The sequence below is a fragment of the Caenorhabditis briggsae genome (genome assembly GCF_000004555.2).
Source record: "Caenorhabditis briggsae complete genome, chrIV, whole genome shotgun sequence".
Taxonomy (NCBI): domain Eukaryota; kingdom Metazoa; phylum Nematoda; class Chromadorea; order Rhabditida; family Rhabditidae; genus Caenorhabditis; species Caenorhabditis briggsae.
Genome location: NC_013487.2, coordinates 1,096,461 through 1,123,085, shown reverse-complemented (window position 1 = coordinate 1,123,085; position 26,625 = coordinate 1,096,461). Strand labels below are relative to the sequence as shown.

Here is a 26,625-nt window from a genome sequence, read left to right as displayed (position 1 = left end):
TGTTTGAAATTTCTCAAGTTTTTTACAGAATGTTTTTTTGTGAGTTCTAATTCGTTTCTCATGCTTTTTGATCCAGAACAATACAAAATCACTCACAGTTAACTGTCAACTTTTGATTTAGGACCATTGCAATCACTGTTTTTCGACATATTTTGAGTCGAGAAAGAGCGAGAAAAGCATGAGAAACGAATTAGAACTCACAAAAAAAACATTCTGTAAAAAACTTGAGAAATTTCAAACAAAAAAATTTAATCGAAAATTTCGCATGGAGTTAAGTCAAAAACTTTGAAAATTTCGGAAACAAACGCTTTGAAAAATATTGGTGATTCCTGCTTTTCAAAGTTTAAGAATCGACGAAAACTCGAAAAATCGTGCCAAAAACTTATTTGGAGCCCGAGATAGGTTCCTATGAATTCAATAAAAAAAGCAAAAAAACAATTTCAAAACAATGGAATCGAACTCGAGGCCTTCAGCTTACAAACCCTCGCCACTGCCTCTCGGCCACCTCGCCACTGAAAACTAGAGAGTGCGCGGGGGTTTATGTGAACGGTGTTTCACGAGAGGTTGCCAGGAGGCGATATCACAGAGGAAAGAGCAGCTTGCAATAGTTAAGAATTTGGAAACTTTCAGACGAAAATTTTCAGCATTTTTGGAAAATGTGCATATACAGATTTTGACAGGGGGTTTACAAGGACGTAAACTAACCGCTGTCAAAAAATGAGCAAATTCTCAACCCCTTTCTAAAACGACTTCCCTTGTTAGGTTTAATCTAATGTTGGTATTGCTGTATTATAAAAAATGTTATTTTCAAAAAAAGTATGACTTCAAAAAGTTTTGACTTACAAGCACGTTTCTTCTAAATCTCACAAAAAAACGAGCTCTCTAGCTTACCTGAGAGTCGTGATATAGTCATTTGAAGTTCTGGAAGTTAGAGACAACGAGACCTTCTAACTGTCTGCGTTTCTCTCAAACTTGAAACTTGAAACCGTATCTCAAGTTCAAAAAGTCCTAGTAGTTTGGTTTTTAGTGGGATTTGGAGGTGATTTTAAGTTTTTTTCTGGCGATCCAGGAAATCCAAAAAATTTTTATTCCAAAAAGAAAAACTATAAATTCCCTCCAAATCCCACTAAGAATCATTCTTCTAGACCCCCCTAGAACTCGAGATACAGCGTTTTGAAGTATCAGTAGAGACGCTGACAGTCAGAGCGTCTCGTTGTCTGCGTCTCTAACCTGCAAAACTTCAAATGGCTATATCTCGGCTCTCAGAAAAGCTAGAAAACTTGAAGGACCAAATATTGGAGCTCCGCGGTCCCAACTTGCCAAAAACTGACCGCCGTGACGTCAAAATGCACAAAATGCACAATTTCAAGCTTCGTAAATGTGTTATCACTTTATTTACAGCTTGTTCTTCTCCCAGTGTCTACTTTTCCGTCAAAACGTGAATCATAAAATGCATGTGTACCCACTTTTTGATAGGAATGACGCACTTACAGCCTATAATTATCACTATATCAGTGTAAAAAGTAATCATTGCTATTATCAGTTCCCGGAATCAGATCATTTCACAATGTTCTGTTTTGTGGGTCGCTCATTTTTAATTTATTTTCTTTTTTTCCGTTTCTGTAAGTTTTATAGGTTTAGAAAATTTTTTTTCTTTTTCAATTTGTTGTTGCCAAAAAAATGGTTTCATGTAAAAATTTTCAAATTCTAAAATGTCTGGAAAATAATTTTCTAGAAAATGTTAACAATTTACCTAATATTACTAACTTTTGAATATAGTATTTTTCAGCTTTTTGAAACTGGTTTTTTTTTTTGAAATTTCAAATTTTCATTTTCCCGCCGACCTAGACTAAAATTCTTTACACCATATCAATTTTAATGGACATACACACCGAATGATACTTGTTTTTCCAGTTCCTCCTTCTTTTTTTTGTTGTTTGTGATTGTAGAAATGATAAGTGGAAGAACATTGTGATCTTTTTTACAGACACCAGGAACAGAAATTTTATCTTTTTTGGCATTTTTTGGAACAAACAAATAAATGAAGTAATGTTTCAATCATTTTAGTGAGATTGTGAAACTTGTGAAAAAGCTTTTTTATTATCTTTTAACTTTATTTTTTCTGATTAATCAAAAAAATTGTTCCCACTTTCTGAAAGTTTTGATTTTTCGGTTTTTTAACAAATTTTGATCCATCGAGCTGCTCTCTTACGGCTATGGAATTTTTATTCACTTTTTCCTGAAAATCCTCTTACATTGAATTTTTTCAAATTTCATTTAAAATCTCTTTTTGAATTTGTTTCAATTGGATTCAGCTTTGCTCAGATTTAACTCGGTTACTGTGAAAGATACCAAAAAGTGATACACTAACAAAATATTACTGATAATATGACAAACATTTTATCAGTTGACCGTGTTTTGATATCCCTTAAAGGAGCCGAAATAAATTGGGTCAAAGTTGTGTTATATTTTTCAATCGTTCTCTTTTTGCAAAAACGTGATTTTTCAAAATCGGATAACTTTTCTTTTTTTTTCTTGTTTTTGGGTGATAAGACAGTTATCAGAGAACACTTCAATTTTGAGAATGAGATTGAAAAATAATGGAGAACAGACAAAAAACTTTTTTTAATCAATCACTGTTTTCCTATTTCGTTGAAATCTGTGAAGAAAATATTATTAGGATCTCAATCGACTTATTGGAAATTGATTTAAAAATCAAATTTTGGAGCTGCGAAATTTGAACAAAAATTTTAAATGAATTTGAAGAAGCATTTTTTGAATTTCTAATTGTAACCTAAATAGAAATTTAACTTAGGTCCTATTCATACTTAACTGAAATTTCAAAAACTTGATTCAAAGTATGAAACGTTCGAAACGAAAAAAATAATAAAATTTGTTAAAATTTCAATCTTCAGGTATTTTTCCAATGTTTAATTAAAATTCGAATCTATGGAATACCGTAGACACTCTGATAGAATTCCACCCGAATCGTCAAATTAGAGCCTATGTATCTAATTTTCTGTGAGAGATATCAAAAAGTGGTTCACTAATAAAAGCTGATATCATGATAAACATTTTATCAGTTGACAACTTTTTGATATCTTTCAAAAAAAGTGAGATATATAGGCTCAAAGTGGACGGTCCGGGTATTTTATTTTCAATTTTTTAACAAAAATTGAAAATCCTGGAACTTATTTTAGGGTTTCCTTCAAAGCAACACTAAAAAATCCAATTCACGATTTTTGGAAAATTTGCAGTTTCAAATTCTTTATTTTATCAAGTTCAATTTCATATTTTTATTTCCAAATTGGTAATAAATGAGCTTGTATTCAAGATTCAAGAGAATCATGTGACCGCAGAACTCTCCAATCTGGGCTTTGTGCTTAAACTTAACTTATTGTCCTTCTCCTTTGAAGTTGCTTTTCTAAAAATTTTTGTAAAATTTCAAAAAACATAAATCCTAATTGTAAGACAATTACTGTTCCAGGTCCTCAATTTAACTGAAAGTCTGACAGAAAGTTTGATTCCTCCATTGATTATCTTTCACATGGCAATTCTGAAAATTGAATTTGCAAATTCTGGAAAACAAAATACTCAACCTCAAATATAAAAATAACCTTAAGTGTACGAAAAACCTTGAACATTAGGGGAAGCCGTTTTCTTATATTTTTACCGAATTGAGCGTAAAAGAATTATCTTCCATTAAGTTACCAGTAGTCTGAAACAGATAAAAAGAATTTTTTGATTTACAAAAATCGGAAAAAAAAGAGTTTTGAAGTTTCAATTTCTCTAAATAACCAACTTGAACTATGTATTTAAATGCTCCATTAGGTTAACAGCAACTTGAAACAGTAAAAAATTATAATATCTTTAAATATCAAAAAAATGTCCTAACTAATCCTACAGACTCCACCTTATCACTTTTATCTCATAAATCTTTCCCCCATTTTTCTGACCATCACCTTGAGATCACAATCTCTTCACAACCTCCAATTTCTTCTTTTCTCCTTTTCTTCTTCCTTCAAAACCCATAAATTTCCCGCGATGTCTCCATCTTTCTTATTTTTTTCCTTTAAATTGGTCAAGTTTCAAGTTCTCTAGAATTTTCTCCCCCATCTTTTTCTCTTGTCGCCAAATACACACAAAACCCGACGTTGACAGTTCAAAGATAGAAGATACTCCTCTAGAGAAATAGTATAGGAATTGGAGAGAGTGTTAAAGAAGGCAGAGAAAAAGGAGATGAGTCTTCTGATGATCGAGACACATGACCGTACTTGACGGCGACTTGTTTGTATCGTCCCTCTATCCGTTTTTCTCCTTTTTCTCTTTTTTTGCTGTACACTGTGTGTTAGGTTTTCTGTGGGAAAATTTATCGATTTTTTGGAATCTAATTTCAATGGATTCTGGTTAAGATTTTCAAAAAGTTTTTGATCTTTTCCAACGAATCTAAAAGTTTTGTCTTTACTAATTTTTCAAACAATAGAATTAGTACATCTTCAAAAATTGATAATATTTTGAAACTGAATTTTTTATGTTAATTTTTAGTAAGTTAGTATTTCAAAATTCCTCTGAAAAACCAGCGTTCTAGCTCGCTTGAGAGCTGAGATATAGTAATTTGAAGTTTTGGAGGTTAGAGACGCAGACAACGAGACACTCTAACTGTCTGGTGCTCTTCCCTAAACTTCAAAACTGATAAAATGTTTATCATAATATCAGAAATGTTTTATCAGTTGACCACTTTTTGATATCTTTCACAGGAATTAAATAAATTTCATCAAATTTAGAGTTGAAAAATTTAAATAAGCTTTTTTTCCAATTTTTAAAAATTTTTTCAATCGTCTTTTTTCATATTGATTAATACTTTTTTTCATATTATTTGTGACTTTCTTGAAATAATTTTTTCTATCATTTTTTTTCTATCTCAGAAAATCTAAATTTTCAGATTTTTTTGTTGAAAAATCAACAAAAAAGCGGTAAATTCAAATTCCCCATATGGCTTCTGGTCACAATGCACAAAGATCCCAGCAGAGCAGCAATATAATCACCTTGAATGGTAAATTTTTGAGTTTTCGGAATTTTTTTATTCAAAAAATGAAAAACTAAAGTTCAAAAATGCCTTTTTTAACATATAAACTATTTGAAACAGCAAAAAATTTTCATAAAAATGCAAATTTCAAAATTTCAGACTCCGACGATGAAGCCGAGGATAGTAGCGGCAATAACTTGGGTGGTAGCAACAATAGTTCCAGTGCTTCGCTGAATTTGTGTAGGGTGAGCAATAGCTACAGTAATCCCCCAACAAAAAAAAATTCACGTGATTTTCAAATAGGAAGTTGACTAATTCAAAGATTGAGAGAGAGAGAGAGAGAGAGAGAGAGAGAGAGAGCCAGACATTTAATCCGATAACATAAAAAATGGCCACGCCCCCTTTTTTTGCAGGTCTGCGGTGCTGAAAAAGCTGCCCATCACTACGGTGCTCTCAGCTGTGTAGGATGTAAAGGATTTTTTCGTCGAGCACTTTTAAAAGCGGACCAATTGGAGTGTGCGGCCAATGGAGAGTGTACAGTTAGTATTTTGCGTGAGTTTTTTGACTGAAACTTGGCTTTATACTCGAAATCAGGAATTTTCATTATCAAATTCGTGTTTCAAACAGCCTCTTACTCCTAGACATGAATTTTGAGCGCGCTAGCTCAAAGTGTCGTAAGATTTGGTGTTTGGTCCGCAAACACCGAAGGGGAAGTTGGCGAGCTGAAAACTAGTGTGTATGGGTAAAAAACCATGGGAAACGCGAATTTGATATTAAAAACTTCTGATTTTGAGTTGTAATATTAGAAAATCGTGATGGGATGTTTGCGTACCAGACACTTTGAGCTAGCTAGCGAAAAACTAGTGTATAGGGGTAACTAGCCATGGGAAACACGATTTTGGTAATGAAAAGTATTGATTTTGAGTTTTACTAATTATAATTGACATTTTTAGAGTTTGACCAAGGAAAGCGAAACAATAATACTTATTTAATCGAATCCTGAAACTGAATCATTGAAACTGTATTTTTTGAAAATTAACCTAAAACTTAAAAAATGAACAATTTCCAGAAAAAATCCAATGTCGAAGTTGTCGATTTCAAAAGTGTCTACGAGAAGGAATGAATCCAGCGTGTGAGTTTTTTTGCCTATTTTTAGCTGAAAATAACTCTTAAAAATAGATATTATAAAACTGAAATTTTTACAAAAAAGTTGTCAACTACAAAAGTAAAGCGCTATTCTTGTTTAATACACCCTGAAATTTTCAGACAGACCTGAAAATTCTGGACCCCTTTTGTAGGATGTCAAAGTTGGCTATGTTAGACTGAAAATGTCAAAATATGACATACTTTCTGTCCGGCTCATAACTTGGTTTAAAATTGGAATTTCTGAATGAATTAAAATGTACAGTGTAGAACTTAAAAAAATCTTTAAAATGATATAAAATTAGACTATTTTTGAATTCCCAGTTTTGAACACAAAACCGAAAGGAGCAGGCGCTCAAACCGGTCCGCTTTTCCGTCTCGGATGCTTCACGAATTCTAGTTCAAAAAGTCGCTGATTGAATTTATGGTCAACTTATGCGGGTTACTAGCAATGATTGCTCCAACCAAAGTTCTACTTGTGATTTATGTTAATTAGGGTTAATAAGCAAATTTTGATGTTTCAAAAAAAATTGCTGTTTCAAAACCTGAACTTCTTTATTGGACTATTTTTTTTGTCATTACCTGCGCTGAGTTACAAAAAAAAATCGTATCTATTCCAGTCGTCCGCCCGAATCGAGATGCACCTCCAAAACCTCGAAAACCGGTAACTACAGTAGCCACATGCGACCTAACCGATCGTGGCAGGACCACAAAAACACGGGAAGAATGGATGAAAAAGATGACAGTGGAGATGAGAACGATTCTAATGACTTTATTGAATATAGAAACAAAAGTGATGAAAGGAGACACTCAGCAAGAGGCATCGAAGTTGTATCCGCTTAAAGGAGTGGATAAATTGAAGGAGATGATTGAGAAGCCGATGAGTTTGAAGGGAAAACGAACGGAAATGAGATATGAGGCTTATCGAATGGCTGGAAATGATGAATTATGTGCAATTGCTTATCGAAGATTGATAGCTGCGATTGATTGGGTGGAGAGCTTGTCTCCATTGTTGGGACATTTGAGTGTGGAGGATAAGGTTGGTTTAAACTTCTTTTCTTTCTGAAGAAGCGACTCTTTTGGGACAAGTCAATCCAGTCCGAATTTTCAAAAAATCTTGATTTTCATGAAAGTTACAGTAAGACTATCCATTAACACTGACTATAAAGTGAGGGTTGTGCCTCTTTAAAACCACTTATCTCGTTTCTTTCGAGATGTACAAAAAGTTGTCAATTACACAATTAAAGCTCTGTTTTCATTCAGTGCACTCTGAAATTTTCAGACAAATTGAAAAGTTTTGAATTACCTCGATGAGACTTTGAAGTTTGCTATTTCAGACTGAAAATGTCAAAATATGATATATTTTTGTCCGGCTCATAAATTAGCTCAAAAGTTGAATTTCTGAATAAATCAAAATGTAAAACGTAGAACTTAAAAAGATCTTTAAAATGATATTAAATTCGACTATTGTCGAAATTTAACTTCTGTGCCAGTGGCTCTAAAGGAGCAGGCGCTAAGCGGGTCAGGTTTTCCGGCTCGGCTGCTTCAGGGCCTTTACTTGGGAAAGTCGGTACTCGAACTCAAAGATTGTTACACCATTTTAAAAATACCAGTCGGTTTGCGCCCCTTCGGGGCTGAACCTCTCCGGTTACAGTACCCGTAATCTTATAAAAACGTTTCTACACGTTTATTCTAGACCTCGAAATTGGAAATTGTGAAATTCAGTGTATTAGGAATTAGAAATTTTAAGATACCGTATTTCTTCTGATAGAAGTCCATGGACTTCTATTTTTCAACTTCTTTTTCAGGGTGGAATTTTTTTTTCAGGGCGGTCGGCTTCTGTTTTTCAGCAATATATTTTTAAAAAATCAGAAATTTGGCAATTCGGAAGTTAAGAATTCTAAAATTCAGTGAAAAATTCGAGACTTTCATTCTGCACTTCTAAATTCCAAAATTCTGAATTTATGCGATTCTGAGATCCCGCGATCTCAAAATTTGAAATTCAGGAATCCTGAATTTCCGGGAAAAAGTTCTGAAATTCTAAAAATCAGAAATTCCGAAATTTAGACATTAGAAAGTTCAGGAATTGAGAAACTTTCGAGTTCTAAAATCTCAGTTTCAAAAGTTCTGGAATTTTGAATTACCGTATTTTCTCTAGTTGAATCCCATGGGCTTCTATGTATTAGAGGGCGGTGTTCTAATTTTTGAAGCACCTCGCGTGGTAGATTTCTATTAGAGGAAATACGGTATTAAGAATTTATAGAACTTCAGTAGGAAATTCAGAAGTTCGAAAACTTCAATTTTGAAGACCTTGTCAAAGGTTTTTTAATTTCAAAATTCTGAGTCTAACTCTGAAATTAAAAGTGTAAATAGAAAAGTCGGTTTACACTTTACAGGGGCTGAGCCTCTTTTATTGGAAATCTCGGAACTCAAATTTTTGAAAACTCTGGAAGTCAGAAATACGGAAACCCAGGTATTTATAAATTGAAATTTTGGAAAGCTTTATATTTAAAATTTCAGAAATATGCGAATCCGAAAGTTCTTTTTTGATTTTGAACCTCGGATGAAAATTTCAAAATTTCTGAGTTTCTGAAATCTTTTATTTTCGAACTCAGAATTTCAAAAATTCATACATATTTGTTCAATTTTCATACATATTTGTATGAAAATTCATACATATTTGTTCAGTTTATAAACTTCGAGAAGTTGGTAAATTTAGGAAGTGTAAAGCCAGAGATTTGGATTCAAAACGTCCACAGTTTGAAACCTTTATTTCGAAAACTTCAGTTCTTATCTGATTTTAACTTCAGAAAGTTCCTATGTTGGAGATTTTGAGAGTTCCTATAGTTCGAAGTTCCTGTATTTCTCCTTTTATGATTTTTTTCTGACGATCCGGAAATCTCGAAACTCAAGAAATTTGAATTAGAAGACACAAAACTTGGAAATTTAAACACTCTAAAATTCTAAAGTTTCATATCGGTGAAAAAAAATTTTCTACTTTCGGCTTGAAACTAATGAAACGGGGAAAATCAGCCCACGATCCAAGGGTACATCGAAAAAGGGTATCTTAGGGTATATTGGTTCTGAGGGTACATGGGATCTTAGACTGTAAGACGTTTTAGCCTAAGCCTATAATTTTGAGCAGAAAGCAAAATAGTATGTATAAAAATATTGATTTACTTTTCTGGGCCGGGAAAATCTTTGCTAAGGTTTCATTGAAACTAATTGAAAACAGTCAGACATTTTCATATTCACTTCTGAAATCTCTACAAAAAAACAAAAAAAAGTTGTCACCGATCGGACTCGAACCCGCCTGTTGCACATTCGGGATTTTTACCTTCGGCTTTTTTCACTTATCAAAATTTTAGGGTCTTTGAAACTCTTTCTAGAGAAGTAAGAGCAGAACGTTTCTGATGCATCTACCTAATTTTCATTCGAACGTTTTCTGTTCACTCTGAACGAAAAAAACTGATTCATAAAGTTTCTTCTTTTTTGTGTTTTTTTTTCGAACTGAACACGGCCTCCCACAGAACATTTCCGAACTGCAAATTAATTTTTGATCTACAGTTAAAAAAGTTTGGCGCGATCACAATTGCAGGTCTAAAACCATAATTTCAGGATTTTTTATCTGATTTTGTGGAGATTGAAGATAATTCAAATGATTCTTTAAAAATTAATTAGTGGTTATAGAATCCTGTATGGTCCTTTTCCGGAAGAAACAATTTCAAAATTGGTCATTTTTGAAAGTTTTTTACAGAAAAAATCTATCTCCTCTTTCAGTTTTTAACATTTCTAGGAGTTCTATAGCTCAAAAAAACGGCAATTATTTTCTCTACATTTTGTATGGACGAATTTTTGATTCGTCTGATAAAACTTTTTTTATAATTAAAAAACAATCCAAAAAATGCAATTTCGTGCAATTTCGGGAGGTTTTTTGATTATAAAAAAAGTTTCATCAGACGAATCAAAAATTCATCCATACAAAATGAAGAATAAATCATTGCGGTTTTTTGAGCTATAGAACTCCTAGAAATGTCAAAAACTGAAAGAGGAGATAGATTTTTTCTGTAAAAAAACTTTCATTTTTGGAATATTTTCTTCCGGAAAACGACCATACATGAATCTATAACCACTAATTAATTTTTTAAGAATCATTTGAATTATCTTCAATCTCCACAAAATCAGATAAAAAAAATTCTGAAATTATGGTTTTAGACCTGCAATTGTGATCGCGCCAAATTTTTTTTCTGCAGATCAAAAATTAATTTGCAGTTCGGAAATGTTCTGTGGGAGGCCGTGCTGAAGAGAAAAAACATGTACCCACTTTTCAAAATCACTTTTGAGATCTGATTAAAAAAACAAAATGAATTTCCACCGATCGGACTCGAACCCGCATCGCGAGGGCAAAAGCGGAGTGCGCTAACCAATACACTACTCGGTCATTACTGGAAGAGAGGGAGAAATGGCGTACACGTGTGTGGGATTTCCTCCCCCTTTCTCTCTCGCCCTCCACCATCGCCCTCTCTGCACACCACGCTTTACTGTGGTGAAACAAAGGAACGTCTCCAGAAGACTTCAGAATCAAAATTTCGAAAATAGAAAGGGATGGGCAAAAGCTAATAAAAAATTTCCGATTCGCCTGTCTAGGTTTCAGCTCAATCGGTTAACTTTGAATGGGTGAACAGACACGCTACATCCATCCGGACATACGGAATTTGGTAAATGTTATTAGTAATGATTTTCAAAGCTAAAATTTTATTTTTTTGATTCAAGTCAAATTTCGAAATTTGAGCCACGTTATCCGGTTTACAATCATGTTACACATGCCTTTCAATTTCCTATATCTACACTTTTGGAAAAAAAATAGTGCTGTAGAATACTGTAGTCCATCATTTATAAGTCAGTAACGAAACGCCAAAACACAAATAGTTTCCGATAAAAAATTCGAAAATTATGAAAATTTTGAAACACAAATTTTTTTAATTTCAAAAATTTTCAGATCGCTCTGGTCAAGTCATCATTCGCTCCCTTGATGGTGTTCAATTTCTGTGCCAGGACAGCAGAAGCGTGTCAAGATGAGAATGTGTTATGCCTTTGTAATTTTGCATATGTACCAAGAAATATTTCAAAGATGTATGAGGATACGTAGTGAGTTTTTTTTTGTCTGAAACTCGACTTAAAACTCAAAATTAAGAGTTTTCGTTATTAAATTTGTGCTCCCCATGGCTTTTTACCTCTAGATGTGAATTTTGAACTCGCTAGCTCAAAGTGTCGTAAGATTAGGTGAAGCTAGCGAGCTGAAAACTTGTGTATAGGAGTACCAAGCCATGAGAAGCACGAATTTGATAATTGAAACTCTTGATTTTGAGTTGGAACCTTAGAAAACCCAGACAAGATGTTGTGGGGTTTGCAGACCAAACACCAGATCTTACGACACTTCCAGCTAGCGAGCTGAAAAGTAGTGTATAGGGGTAACAAGTTATGGGGAACAAGAAACTTATTCTTATTACGAAAAATGCTTGATTTGAGATTTAACAAGAGAAAATCTAGAAAACGTTTTTTGGTGTTTGCAGACCAAACACCATAACTTACGACACTTCGAGCTAGAGAGCTAAAAACTTGTGTGTAGGGGGTAACCAGTCATCGGGAGCTCAAATTTAACAAGTAAAATTCTAAATTTTGAGTTTTAACATAAGAAAAGCGAGAAATTCCAGCCACCTCGGAAATGGTCTTGTCGAACGAGCACTAAACGAACTCGTGGCTGTCTACAGGGAGTACGGTATGCGGGAAGAAGAAATCGTCTGTGTGAATGCGATGATTTGTTTGAATCCACTCGCCAAAGATGTGTCGGATACGCTTTTTGAGAAAATTGTGGAGTTGAGAAATCGAATTGCGGACTGCTTGTTTTCAATTGTGAAGGAAGTCAGGTTGAGCCCAACACCAAACGTTTGTTATGGACATATTTTGCTATCATTGGCTACTGTAACGGTAAGTTTGAAACTGTCGATAAAATTTGACACATTTTATTAGTAGACATATTTTTGTTATCTCTTATAAAAGCTGAGATAAAAGGGGTCAAAGTTAAAGGCCCGCGAAATTGGGGCTATTCGCTTTGAGCTCAATTATCTCGGTTTCTTTAAGAGCTATCAAAAAGTTGTCAACTGATAAAATGTTTATCATAACATCAGTAACATTTTATCAGTTTTCATCTTTTTGATAGCTTTTGTAGAAACCGAGATAAATTTTACCGAAGTAATTTTCCAGGAACTAGCCAATGCAATGAGCGAGAACCTCCAGTTCGCTCAAACATTTTCGAATCAAGGAGAAATTCCATTATTAACAGATTTGTTTGGATGTTTCACAGTTGAACCATTTTTCAAAGAAGTCGATGAATTGGCAGCGTTGAGTTTGGAAAAAGCAATGGCAGAGAAAAAAGAAATGGCGACGCAGACAGATAGAGTACCACCGCCGAGGGCGCTTCTGGTAAGATTTATTTGAGCTGAATTATCTGGGTTACTGTAAGAGATATTAAAATTTGTTAACTTATAAAATGTTGATCATAATGTCTGCAACATTTTAGTTGATTACAACATTTTGATATCTCTTACAGGCTTCGAGAAGAATTGGCTTGGAAGTTTGGGTTCTCAAACTTTGACCCATTTTATCTCGGTTCCTATAGAAGCTATCAAAAGTTTGTCAACTGATAAAACGTTGCAAATTTTATGATAAACATTTTATTAGTTGACAATTTTTTATATCTCTCATACAAAGCGAGATAATTAAGCTCAAAGTAAACTGGTGACGCAAGACTCATTGGTGGGCGGCCGCGCGGTAGGCGAAAAGCGACTGAACACTTAAAACTGTCCATAACTTGCTTCAAAATGAAAATTTGTCAAAGATTCTTCTTGAAATATATAGAATAGAAAATTTCCTACAAAATGATATCAGATTTTTGAAGTACAATTGCTTACAAACCGTGGAATTTTTCGATTTTATTTCATAAGCACTTCATGGAACTTAAATTTTTTTGGTCAGAAAGTTGGCTGACTGTGACTGCGTAGCCCAGCCGGCAATTAGCTTGTTAATTGGCCAATTAACTAGATATTTTCCAGAAACGCCAGGCCACAATCGACGAGGAAAGTGAGGAGCCACCTCGACAGAATTTCCGCCTTCTACAACCCCCAAACAATTTTTATATCACCGAAATGTTGGATGATTTGAGAGTGAGTTTTTTTCCTTAGTTTTTGTGTGTCTCTGTGGTTACTGTAGTTTTCCATGTGTATGTCTTGCTGTATAGCGTTTTGTAGAAGATTTCAAACTCTACATTTGTCAATTTGTTTGGTTCCAAAATGTTGATTTTGAAGAAAGTTATGAGGGTTTAAAGTTAACTTACTGGAAAACTTCGTAACTAGCTTCAAACTTAATGTTTTGATTCCTAAATTTCTCAATTTGAACCCTTACCCGACCCCCTAAATGTCTTCCCTAGTTTGTACTGTTTCCAGGCACCGTCCTCCTATCCCCTCTCGTCCCCCGACACTCAAGCACCAATGGTACCTAACAATGGTACACCAATGGTACTCATTCCCTCTCTTTAATATTTCTGAAATCCTATAATTAATTTTCCAGAACAATCACGCGGAGAACCATCTGATGGGATTGAACTACGATGCATCTACAGTACCCATGGGGCCAAGTACCGTAACCCAACAGTACCCTGCAGATCAGCCATCCACGTCAGCGGGACCTTCAAACGCCTATTACAACTTCCCACCACCCCCTAACTATCCCCCGTTGAACGCTGGCTACACCCCAAATGTTAATTACCCCCAATTATATCAACAACCTCAATATTTTCAAAATTATCAACATTCTACAGAACCTTATCCATATCAACCCCAGGAACCATATTTTTATAATAGCCAAAATTCGTCACAAAACTATAACCAGTTTCAGAATCAATATGCGTCTTAAAGCTCAATTATCTGGGTTACTGTAAAAGGTATCAAAAAATGATTAATTATTAAAATATTACTAATAAAATTTCCTATATTTTATTAATTGACAATTTTTTGATATCTTTTAAAGGAACCGAGATATAATGGGTCAAAGTAAAAGTGCCCTTAGAATCTGCGCCTTCAACTTTGACCTACTTTATCTCGGTTTCTGTAAGAGATATCAAAAAATAGTTAACTGATAAAATGTGTGAAATTTTATCAGTAATATTTTATCAGTTAACGACTTTTTGATATCTCTCACAGTAACCGAGATAAAATGGCTTATAGTGTAATTTGCCTTTTTTTCTTAACTTTCTCTGTGCTCTTTCAGAATTTCCGGTGGCATAATTTCCTTTTTTACTGTTTTTTGGATTTTTTGGTCAAATACGATATTTTTTGATTACGAGTAACTTTTTTAATTGTCTGATGGAATTTTTTTTGGAATTTGAATAAATTTTTTTTGAATTTTAACGAAAGATTAGAAATAGCAAAATTTAGGATTTCAATATGAGAAAAATGAAACAGAGATTTTCAATTTGATAGTTTTTTAAGAAAAAAAACTTGACAAACAAGCTGAAAAAGTGCAAATGAACCTGAATTTTCAGACAGATTTTTAATAAACTTTATGAAAATTGTGATTTTGAAACTTTCGGAAAAATCAGAAATTCCAGTATTCTTAAAATATTACTGAAACCGGAAAAATATTCAATTTTTCATTTTTATTCTCAAAAATATTTATTGAGACACACAAATAAAGTTATAGAGAAAATTGACAAGTAGGGAGTACCAGAAAAATTCTCCTCCTCGGACTGTTCTTCTGGAATTTTAGAGGTTTCTGGAATTTCGGCGTTTTGGATTTTGGCATTTTGTGGGGTTTCGGATTTTCTGGCAGACGGTGCTGTTGGTTTTGGAGATTTTGGTCTGAAACCGAAAATTCCGCAGAAATTGGCTCGAGAAATAATTCGCAATTTTTCCGCGCGGCAGCCTTGCGTCGGCGACGCCCCGCCCACTCGCGGAGAAAACGGAGGAAAATGAAGAGCACAAAATAAGCTGTAACTCGAGCATGAGCGAATATTTTTTGACAAAAATTTGGAAATATGCTAATTAGGAAGAGGAGATCATATTAAAATGAAATAATTCCTTTCGACGAGAAACCATCCGGCATGTCTCCCACTGAAAAATGGATGTATATCTTATTCTTCTTGTTTGTCTTCGGCGACGTAATCTTGGAATCGATATGGTGTAAAAATTGGAGGACATGGAGAAAAGAAGAAAAAGAACGGCTGGAGAAAGAGAGAAAGAGACAATGAGGAAAAGAATAAGGAAAACGAGAAAAAGGAAGAGAATCAGCCAAAGAAGATAATCAAGAATAGAAAGGAGCAGGAATTGGAAATTAAGAAAGATTCGAATTTGAGACCAGGGATTTCGAAGACTCCAGAAACTCAAAAAGAACCAAAGAAGACTTTGAAATCAAGTCTCCAGTCGAAAAATGCGAATCCACCAACAAAAAAACCAAAGAAAGAAAAAATAATTATATATGAACAATATAGATTCTATTGCTCGTTTTTGAAATTTCTGAATTTCATCTATTTTTTTTGTTTGGAAATCTCGTCTCCAATAGTAACTTCTGATTCCTCTAAGATTCCTGAAATTCTTTTTCTTCTGGATTTTTTTTTCAGAAGTTTCCACTATTATCATTGTTTCCCTTCCTTGGGTTTGAAATTTCTGGAGATTATTCTAACTCTGGAATCTTCTGTGTATGTGGACTTCTGGAAAAAAAAACTCAAATTATCATTTTAAGTTTTTTTCTGCTCTTAAAAGATTTATTTATTCCTACCGATTTTTTTTATTCTCTGGTACTATACATTTTATCATGTAATATTCCATTTTTTTTTCAATTGCTGAATTTATTGCCGTTTTCAGTGTTTTTAGTGCTTTTTTTTGAATAATTTTTGAGTTAATAAATTTTTTTTTAATTTTCAGATTTTGTTATTTACCCGCCAAAATTTGAATTTTTCTCTGTTCACCCAAATTCAAAAAAGTTCTTTTTTTTTCTCTTAAAATTCTTCCGAAACTATGAATTCTGAACACAGTGACCTGTAGAACTTTTTGGGATTGTAATTTTGATTTTTTTTAATAAAAAAATTAATTAAATTTTTTCCAGAAGATTCAAAATATGAGAATCCGAGCTATTGGTTCGAAATCGACAAATTCCCGAAAAAATGGAAATTTCTGGAACAAAATGTTTTTTTTTTCAAAATTTTTGAAAAATTTGAAATTTCAGGCAATTCTGAAAATCTGGATCTGGATTTCCAATGCCAAATGATTCCTTCGCGTTGCCAAGATTCAGAAGACGTTGAGATTCAGAAGATTACGAAAATTTGGATTCTAAAGAGATAATAATACACGAAAAAAAAAATTTAAAAATTTTCAAAAATTTTTTTTCTTCCAGACTCAAATTTCGAACTGGAACATAATTATTGCTCTGCACCAAGCTCAAAATTCAAGCAAACCCAAGAAACCGTGCAAAGCGCCGCCAAAGAACACATTTTCGAAATGTCATAGTTTTGAAATGTAATAGTTGCGAAATGTCATAGTTGCGAAATGTCATAGTTTTGAAATGTAATAGTTGCGAAATGTAATAGTTGCGAAATGTCATAGTTGTAAAATGGTCATAGAAGCGAAATTTTACGATGGAGCGTATTTCCTCTATATATTTTTTTAAATCGATTTTTTCGAAATTCGAAGTTTCAGAACGATTTTTCAAATTTTTTTTTCATTTAAAATTTTTTAGAAATTTTTGAAAGTTGCATTTTTTCGTAAAATTTCGAATTTCAAGTCAGTTTGCGCTGGTTTTTATATCGACTTTTTTGGAATATTCCCTTTAAAAAATCTCAAATTTCAATTTTTAAAAATTCGATTTATTAGTAAATTAAAGTGAGAATTATGACAAAAAAGCAACAAAAAATACGAAAAATGAGTCATTTTCTCTTCTTGGAATTCCCATTATCATCGTCTGTCAATCGTCGTTTTCTCTGATTCCTAAGCACATCCTCTCCAGAATCCTCTTCATAATCCGAGACGCTCATCGTGTCCAACAAGTCTCTTAGACCGTTTTCCTCGCCAATCTCCATCGGAATCATTGAATTCGGGTCGTTTTCCTTGTCTTCTGAATCCTCGTCTTCTGAATTTTTGACGTCTTCTGAATCGGATTCTGAAGGCTCCCGTGGTCTTCTGAACTGCACGCTCAGCTCGCCGAACAACTCGCGAGCACATGATGGACGCTGAAAATATCGATTTTCGGCTAGAGAATTGGAGAAAACAAAATTTTTTTTGCTGAAAAAAAATTCTGAAAAAATCGATAATTTTTTTTCGAAAAAAAGTTTTCAAAAAAAAATTTGCTTTTTCTAAAATTTTCAGCAAAATTTTACCGTCTTTTCCGCCCGTCTTTTCCGCTGATCCTCCTCATTTTCCTCCAAAATCAACGGATTTCGTTTTGAACGAATTTCAATGGGCCTATGCAATCTGTTTGATCGATTTGTGGGCGGAGATTGCTCATCTGGAGGTGGCCTTGATAAAAATGATCCACGTGGCAATATGACAAGGCTGAAAATTTGGATTTTTAGGCAAACATTTGAAAAACTCACCTATTTTTCTTTTCAGCCGAATTCTTTAAACATTTGAAAAACTCACCTATTTTTCTTTTCAGCCGAATTCTCCTCATTTTTCCTTGATTCTGGCGGCGTCATCGCGTAGTTTTTCAGCTGAAAATTAAATTTCCTCAAAAATCCCGATTTTTCGCTTATTTTCGACGATTTCAGCGGTATTTCTGGCTTAAAAACGTTGAAAAATTACGATTTTTGCTCTTAAAATGACAAATTTCAGCAAAAAATCGCTGAAAATCGGCGAAATCTGACCTGAAAATGGCTTTAAAAAATCGAAAACTCGAAGTGTACGCAATGTTGCGTCATCGTGTATGCACCCTTTATTTTCTACAGTAGTCATCTGAAAAATGCTTCTGGCGATTTAAAAATCGCTTTTTAGCTGGTTTTCATCGATTTTAGCGATATTTCTGGCTTAAAAACATTGAAAAATTACAATTTTTGCTCTTAAAACAACAAATTTCTGCTAAAAATCGCTGAAAATCGGCGAGAATTGACAAAAATTTGACCTGAAAAATCTAAATTTCACATTGTACGCAATAGTGCGTCACGGTGTATGCACACTTTATCTTCTACAGTAGTCCTGGAAAAAAATCCTGGCGATTTTTCATTAAAAATCATGACAAAAACGAGCGGAAAATCAGCTATCCGTACTTCATTTTACATAGGAAAATCAGGCAAAAATCTGCAATTCAAAAAATACAACAAGAAACATTAACAAAATTCGGAAATTTGGAAGTAATGTTAAATTTTCAAATTTCAAAGTTTTCGAACTTCTAAAATTTCGTAAAGGTTGATTTCCCAGTTAAAAATTTCTCAATCGCCCCTACGGGCGCAAACCGACTGGCTAATAAACATTTTTAACGTTTTTTACCTGCCGGACACGAAAACCGAAAAAAAATCCGGAAAAATTGTCCGGTAAGAAAGTCGCGCCGCTCGCGTGGCCTAGGTTTCTCACTGAAAATCCTCGTCCCTCGGCGGCACCTTTTTTTGAATTTTTTCCTTTTCAACGGAGTTTTTCAGGGATTTCGGATTTTCTTTGAATTTTTTCGCAATAATATTCGAAAAATAGATAACTTTTAACACATTTTAATGCAATAAAAAATTTGACCGGAGCCCCCCCTTTAATACAGTACCTTAACATTTATCGAATTTTTGTTTTTTTTTCTCTTATTTTTTCGCTTGTCTCTGTCTGATTTTGTGTAATTCTTATAAATCTTTAAGTTATTTTTCTTATAAAATAGAAAAAAACAGCCAAATAGGGCCCAAAATAAAAAACGTCCGAGGTACGGTATTTAAAGGCGCATGCATCCATTTGTTGTTTTCGCTGTGCGACCCACGATGCGATTTTGAGTAAATTTTCGGCCGCAACGTGCATTGATTTCGGACGAGAGTAATGTCCTCTGCTGGGAGCTCAGTTGCATAGAATCTAAAGTAGTTTTTGTCTTTCTATTTGGTCAGTTTTGTAAATCAACTTGTCAATTTCGAGCGTAATTTGAAGGTAATGGTTGTGTTTTCAGAGTTTCACATCACTGCATCTTATCAGCACCGTCCTGTTATCAGAATCTAAAATTGGCCATTGAGCTTCCAGGAGAGGATATATTATTGTTCTACGCTGTCATTTTTTATGTCACCAGGATTTTTTTTTCCAAGGCCACAGTTTCAAAACGTCGGTTATGTTTACCGCATTTGGTACTTATGGAGTAACTATGGAGCATCGTCGAATTCAAGAGCCTAAACTCCGACACTTTTTTCGAAGTTTCGAGACGCGTCGCTCGAAATTTTCGAGTGCGACAGAGCGCACTTCCTTTAAACTCCTTCACAAATAGAGCTGCTTGAGCTTTAAAACCGTTTATATTTAACAAAATCACCACAAATATGAAAAATAGGGGAAGAGATCTAAAAAGCATTACTGTAGAAAGTCAAAGAATTAAAAAAAAAGGAGAATTATGCAGAAGACGTTGATGGTCCTCCAGAATCTCCACTGGCTCCTTTGCTTCTCTTGTACCACTGTCGAACGGCTTCATGTCCCTCCTCATTCACAATGACCAACTTCTGTTGGGGATTCGCCCAGAGCAGAATTCCACGCTCTTGAGCGTATCTGACGACGCCGTGATACTCGTCGTCGGATTCAAAGTGCGAATAGATGTAGGCGTCCTTCAGGTCCATACGACGACGTTCGTCTTCCCACAAGCGGATTTGATCGGCGACCTGAAATTTCGAAACTACGACATTTCGCAGCTATGACATTTCGCAACCATGACATTTCGGAACTATGTCATTTCGAGACTATGACTTTTCGCAACTAATACATTCCGCAACTATGTCATTTCGCAATTATGACGTTTCGCAACTATGTCATTTCGCAAATAGGACATTTCGCGACTATTACATTTCGCAACTACGACATTTCGCAACTATGACATTTCGCAACTATGACATTTCGCAAGTATGAAATTTTTGCAACTATGACATTTCGCAACTATGACATTTCGCAACTATGACATTTCGCAACTATGACATTACGCAACTATGTCATTTCGCAACTATGACATTTCGCAACGATGACATTTCGCAACTATGAAATTTCGGAACTATGTCATTTCGAGACTATGACTTTTCGCAACTAATACATTCCGCAACTATGTCATTTCGCAACTATGACGTTTCGCAACTATGACATTTCGCAACTATGACATTACGCAACTATGTCATTTCGCAACTATATTGGTGCTGAGGTCCCATTTCATTCCATAAACTCAAATCTAGCAGTATTTTTGGCGCCAAATTCGAAAATTCAAATTTCCCGGGCACCTACCGTAATCGGCAAACAATTGACGGGCCCCGATGTGGCGACACACTGTGGATGGGCGTTGGCACGGAGGAATGAGATGATTTGGGCGGCGGTGATGCCGTGTTGAAGGGCTCCACGGACCGATTCGCGGGTGATCATGCCGACGGACATGTCCGTGAATCTGAAAGATATGGGACGGATTAGAACTGTGACGTTTTAGAACTTTTCTTGAATCAAAAAGTTCTAGAACGTCGCGAAAGGTTTCGAAAAGTTCTGAATCGTCAGATCCGTTTTTTGTGACACTGTGACGTTCTAGAACTACGACATAATAGGACCAGACATTCTAGAACTGTGCCAGATTATGACTGTGTCGTTATAGAACTGCGACATTTTAGAACCGTCATGTTCTAGAACCGCGACCTTTTAGAACTGCGACGTTTCAGAACCTTGCGGGGAGTAGAATCTTGACGTTCTAGAACTGTGACATAATGGAACCTCTGAAACGCCCCAAAAGTTGCGAAACGTCGTCACGGTCCTAACAGTTCTAAAACGTCTTGAAAAGTTCTAACCCGTCCTAGAGGCTCAAAATCGGTTCTAGAACGTCCGAAAAGTTGCGAAACGTCTTCAAAAGTTCTAGAACGTCCTAGAGGTTCAACATGGGTTCTATAACGTTCTAAGAGTTGCGAAACGTCGTGAAAGTTTTAAAACGTTAAAAAAGTTCTAAAATGTACTAAAAGTTCAAAAATGCCCGAAAAGTTCTAAAACGTCCCAAAGGTCTCAAAAGTTGCGAAACGTTGCAAAAGTTCTAGAACGTCCCAAAAGTTGCGAAGCGTCGCGAAAGTTCTAAAACGTCCTAGAGGCTCAAAATCGGTTCTAGAACGTCCTGAAAGTTGCGAAGCGTCCGGCAACTTCTAGAACGTTATAGAGCCCCAAAATGGGATCTAAGACGTCGCAAAAAGTTCTAAAATGTACTAAAAGTTCTAAAATGTCCAAAAAGTTCTAAAACATTTTGAAAAGTTCTAAAACGTCCCAAAAGTCTCAAAAGTGCGAAACGTCGCGAAAAAGTTCTAGAACGTACCTATACGTCATTTCCGTGAAAAGCGCGATAATCGCCAGCTGCAAAAGCGACGACGTATACGCGTAAACCCTGAAATTCGTCTCCACAATCACTTTTCCATTCGACGCCTTCTCAGATGACGTGTCGTCAATAGTCTCGTTGGTTGCCAAATGGGTTAGAAGGTGTGTCAAGAAAAAGACACCGTCTTTTCGTTTCCGAATGAAAATGACCCCCAATTCTCTTAGATGATTCAGAAGGTCGTGTTGCGGTTGTGTCCATTGCTCATCAATCTGATAACACTCTTTTTCCGCTTTGAATCCTGCAACTTTCACTAGGGGGAGCTGAGATTACTGTAGCGCCGTCGGCGGGTTACTGTACCTCTATTGGCTAGGAGCACAATTTGAATGAGTGGTTCGATGACTTCAACGATGTCGTTTCCTTTGGAGATCTCCAATTTCAGGTATTCTATGACGTACGTCCACATTTGTTTCACTGGGCTGAGCAATAGAAATTGGAAACCAAATGTGGTGATTTCGATTCGAGACTCGCCGCTGGTGAAGTTGGCTTTTCGGAATAGGTCCTTGGTGGTGTCTGAGACGGCTTCGGTGTTCTCTTCGGACGGGAGAGCGAGATATCTAAAAAGTCGTGGTTGCGAAACGTCTTGACCTTCAAATTAGCGATTCTCCGAGACTAGAGAAACTGACTATTAAATAGAGTGGCTGCGAAATGGCATAGGTGCGAAACGTCATAGTTGCTAAACGTCATAGTTGTAAAACGTCATAGTTGCAAAATGACATAGTTATGAAATGTCATTGTTGCGAAATGTCACAGTTGCGAAATGTCATAGTTGCGAAATGTCATAGTTGCGAAATGGTCATAATTGCGGAATGCCTTAGTTGCGAAATGGCAAAGTTGCGGAATGTCTTAGATGCGAAATGCCTTAGTTGCGAAATGTCTCAAAAGGTTGCGAAACGTCGTACCTCAAAATGCAGTCCCATCTCTCGACCGCCTTTTTTTCGACATCTTTTCCACGTCGTTTCTCGTCGTTCGTCTCCAAAACGAGGCTCGAAATGCTCGCCGCGCCGAGCATCGCCGCGTACATATACGATCGTTTGTAGTCGTTCTGAAACGTCGTAGTTGCGAAATGGCATAGTTGCGAAATGTCATAGTTGCGATATGTCGCGGTTGCGAAATGTCCTAGTTTCGAAATGTCATAGTTACGAAATGTTATAGTTGCGAAATATCATAGTTGCGAATTTTCCTAGTTGCAAAATGTCTTGGTTGCGAAACGGTCATAGTTGCGAAACGTCACTCACATCAATTGTCAATTTTCCATCTGTTGCCTTATGAGCAATTCCCAGTTTCAGGAGCAGCTCGACTTGTTCCTCAATCGATTTTGTCAATTCCACATCGTCGGCTTTTCTGAAATTTTTTTTTTTTTTGAAAATTTGGTTCGGCGGGAATTCATAAAATTTGAAAAACTTACGGAAAACTGCCTTTCCAAATGAGCTGAATCGTGACTTGCTGAGCAATCGCCGGAAGCATACGGTAGATGAAGAATGCTGAAAAGTTGCGAAATGTCTCAAAAGTTCTAAAACGTCCCAAAAGTTGCGAAATGTCCCAAAAGTTCTAAAACGTCTCGAAAGATGCGAAACGTCCTAAAAGTTCTTAAACATTCTAAAAGTTCCAAAACGTCTCAAAAGTTCTAAAACGTCTCGAAAAGTTCTTAAACGTTCTAAAAGTTCCAAAACGTCTCAAAAGTTCTAAAACGTCTCAAATGTTCTAAAACGTCCCCAAAGTTCTGAAACGTCCAACAAGTTCTAAAACGTCTCGAAAGTTGCGGGTCAAAAATGCTCAAAATTTCAAATTTTCGGGTCAAAAAGTCCAAAATCCTCACAGCAAGACGGTTTCTGGAGCATCCGTTGTCGATCTTTCGGCTTAATTGACATCAAAAAGTCCAAAAAAAGACACGAATGTCTGGATGAGCTCACGCCAGTCGTGTTGGCTGGCGCCTCCGAAGGGGCGGAGCTTGACGATGCGGACATCTGGAAATCTGGATAAACAGATAGTCAAAATCATGACAATAGGTAAATGAGAAGCATCCAATCAAATAGGAGAATATGAAAAATATACCAACATACAATTCTCAGAAATTGTCTTCATTCATACAGTAATCGGGGGATAGGGGAGCACCAAAAAATGGGGGCGGAGCCAAAGTGGAAGAGTGGGTGGAGCTAGGGAAAAATTTGGGAGAAAAATAACCCGGATAATAATAATAATAAATTCATAAGGAAAATGGAAAAATGAGGCAAATAGAGAGTTTCGGGGGGGGGGGGGGGCGAATTTTTAAGGAAATTTTTTAAAGTTAAAAAATTTTTTTTTTAAATGTCAAAACGTTCCAAAACGTCCTAAGAAAGTTAACATAATAGAACCATGACGTTCTAGAGCTGTGACATAATGGAACCTCTAAAACGGCTTGAAAAGTTCTAGAACGTCCTAGATGCCCAAAATGGGTTCTAGAACGTCCTACTAGTTGCGAAACGGCGCGAAAGTTCCAAAACATCCCTAAAAAGTTGACATAATAGAAATATGACATTCTAGAACTGTACTAGATTACGACTGTGTCGTTCTAGAACCGCGACCTTATAGAACTGCGACGTTTCAGAACCTTGCGGGGAGTAGAACCTTGACGTTCTAGAACTGTGACATAATGGAACCTCTGAAACGCCCCAAAAGTTGCGAAACGTCGTCACGGTCCTAACAGTTCTGAAACGTCTCGAAAATTGCGAAACGTCCAAAAAAAGATCTAAAACGTCCAAAAAGTTCTAAAACGTCTATTTCCAAAAATCGCTGAAAATCTCAATTTTTCGAGTTAAAATCGGCTGAAAATCGCCATTGTAATCGAGATTTTCAAGGAGCAAAATCTCAATTTTTTGGAGAACCTGAAAAATAGATTTTTCAGGTTCTTAAAAAATCAGTAATATATAAAAAATTGCACACAAAATAAGGAAATCTAAGAAAGAAGAGGGAAACACACACTATTGGAAATATGGGGGAAAGTTCAAAATATCGATTTTTAGAATACAATTTTAAAAAAAAGGAGCCAAAAATATTGATTTTTCGAATTTAAAAAAAATATAAGCTGAAAATCAAAATGAGCCAAAAATCGATATTTCAGGAATACAGTGATCATCTCTTCTTATTCTTATTCCAAGTCTTCGATGATGACGATTGCTCATGCTTAGTCTCCCCATCTCGTTCCCCGATTCCAGGCGGTGCCGATGCCACCCGAATCGGCGCCGACGTCGTCAGCACCATCATCTCGCCGGGACGTGGATTTGGCGTGTTGGCAATCGCCAACATCATCTGATGCGTCGTCGTCGTCGTCGTTGAGGAGGGGCCTCCAGAAGAAGACGTCAAAATTCCAGATGACGCTGAATTCTTTCGATTGTTCTGATATCGATTGGGAGAGCCGAACGTGCCGTTCGCCAGTTGATCGAAGATTTGATAGGCGGCCGCTTTGAACTGGAAATTTTAAGATTTTTTGAATTTCAAAAATTCCAAAAATTCGAAATTTTTTAAAATTCCAAAACTTCAAAACTAACCAATTTTTTTTGCATTTGATTGATAAAGAGATTATTGTTGATTACAGGGAAATCGCTGAAAGTCGGAAATTCCAAAATTTTCGGGTTTTAGATGCCCTAACATGGCCCTGGTGTGTTTTCTAAGCCATTTTGAAGTGGTGGCCTATAAAACCAAATATGCAAAAATTAGGCCACCACTTCGTTAGACATGACATGTCAGGCCATTTCCAGGCCATTTTAACGTGGATTTTTAGATTTTTTGAAACCCAATAAAACTCACACCGCCCTTATTTTTGGCATTAATTGCTAGATTGATATTTGACAGAGCAGCTGTATCGATTGGAATCGGCTCCTCGTCGTCGGTGGTTAGTTGTTTGTACTGCAGAAATGAAAATTATTGAAAATTCGGCTCCGAGACGTTTCAGAACCAGTCATTTCGAAACCGCGACATTTCGAAACTACAACGTTTCGAAACAAAGTCATTTCAAAACTGCGTCATTTTAAAACCAGTCATTTCGTAACCGTGACACTTCGAAACCGCGACATTTCGAAACCACAACGTTTCGAAACTGCGTGACATTTCAAAACTGGGTCATTTCGAAACCGCGACATTTTGAAACCGCGACATTTCGAAACTAAAACGTTTCGAAACACAGTCATTTCAAAACCGCGACACTTCGAAACCACGACGTTTCGAAACTGCGACACTTCGAAACCGCGACACTTCAAAACCACAACGTTTCGAAACCGCGACATTTCGAAACCGCAACACTTCGAAACCACGACGTTTCGAAACCAGTCATTTCGAAACCGCGACACTTCGAAACCGCGACACTTCAAAACCACGACGTTTCGAAACTGTGTGACACTTCGAAACCGGTCATTTCGAGCCGTGTTTTTTCCGGTTTCGAAGTGTCACATATTTTCGAAATGACGCGGAGCCGTTTTTTTCATAAAATCGATGAAAAATCAGTGATCAGAAGTGCAAGTGATAGTGGAGTGATAAGTGATAAGAAACTTACGATCAAAAATGATACAAAATAATAGTAATATGCATTTGTGTAGTCTTTGTGTATGTATTTTTGGAATAAACCAAATTTTAAGTATGAGCAATGACGAGCCCACAAAAACCCATTGTGTTTTTAGTGTTGTGATGGATTTGTGAACTGAAAAATTTTCCAATTTTTTGCCTACAGTAACCGAATCTTCTAGATCATTTTAGCATGGTGGCCTAACTTTCTTAACAGATTTTTCTAGGCCACCGACTTTTATCGCCTAGGAATGAGCTTATATTCATCTGGCGTGTTTTCTAGACGATGTTAACATGGTGGCCTAACTTTCGCAAGTATGGTTTTCTAGGCCACC

General features: G+C 35.8%; 4 protein-coding genes across 4 annotated transcripts in view; 1 reads left to right on the top strand and 3 right to left on the bottom strand.

The window, feature by feature from the left end:
- Window positions 1–4,992: 4,992 nt before the first annotated feature.
- Cbr-nhr-5 lies at window positions 4,993–14,140 on the top strand (the record flags this gene model as incomplete). The annotated part of the gene is made up of 11 exons (XM_045244800.1): window positions 4,993–5,053; window positions 5,186–5,271; window positions 5,440–5,578; window positions 6,096–6,158; window positions 6,790–7,208; window positions 11,169–11,317; window positions 11,884–12,157; window positions 12,434–12,628; window positions 13,282–13,392; window positions 13,672–13,743; window positions 13,796–14,140. The coding sequence occupies 11 exons, from the start codon at window positions 4,993–4,995 to the stop codon at window positions 14,138–14,140; spliced, it is 1,914 nt and encodes a 637-aa protein (XP_045095238.1).
- A 3,004-nt stretch (window positions 14,141–17,144) lies between these two features.
- CBG26229 lies at window positions 17,145–17,912 on the bottom strand (the record flags this gene model as incomplete). The annotated part of the gene is made up of 3 exons (XM_045244798.1): window positions 17,145–17,447; window positions 17,595–17,769; window positions 17,857–17,912. The coding sequence occupies 3 exons, from the start codon at window positions 17,910–17,912 to the stop codon at window positions 17,145–17,147; spliced, it is 534 nt and encodes a 177-aa protein (XP_045099425.1).
- A 1,860-nt stretch (window positions 17,913–19,772) lies between these two features.
- Window positions 19,773–23,721, bottom strand: CBG13719 (the record flags this gene model as incomplete). The annotated part of the gene is made up of 8 exons (XM_002632438.1): window positions 19,773–20,036; window positions 20,644–20,800; window positions 21,698–21,995; window positions 22,055–22,311; window positions 22,657–22,799; window positions 22,993–23,098; window positions 23,163–23,238; window positions 23,574–23,721. 8 exons carry the CDS (start codon window positions 23,719–23,721, stop codon window positions 19,773–19,775), a joined length of 1,449 nt encoding a protein of 482 aa, XP_002632484.1.
- Window positions 23,722–24,865: 1,144 nt separating this feature from the next.
- CBG13718 overlaps window positions 24,866–26,625 on the bottom strand; it is a gene marked incomplete at both ends in the record, with an annotated part of 7,061 nt that continues 5,301 nt past the window's right edge. Inside the window, 2 exons of the mRNA XM_002632437.1 lie at window positions 24,866–25,201; window positions 25,541–25,639. Coding sequence (XP_002632483.1) covers window positions 24,866–25,201; window positions 25,541–25,639 — 435 coding nt within the window. The remainder of the gene's footprint in view (window positions 25,202–25,540; window positions 25,640–26,625) is intronic.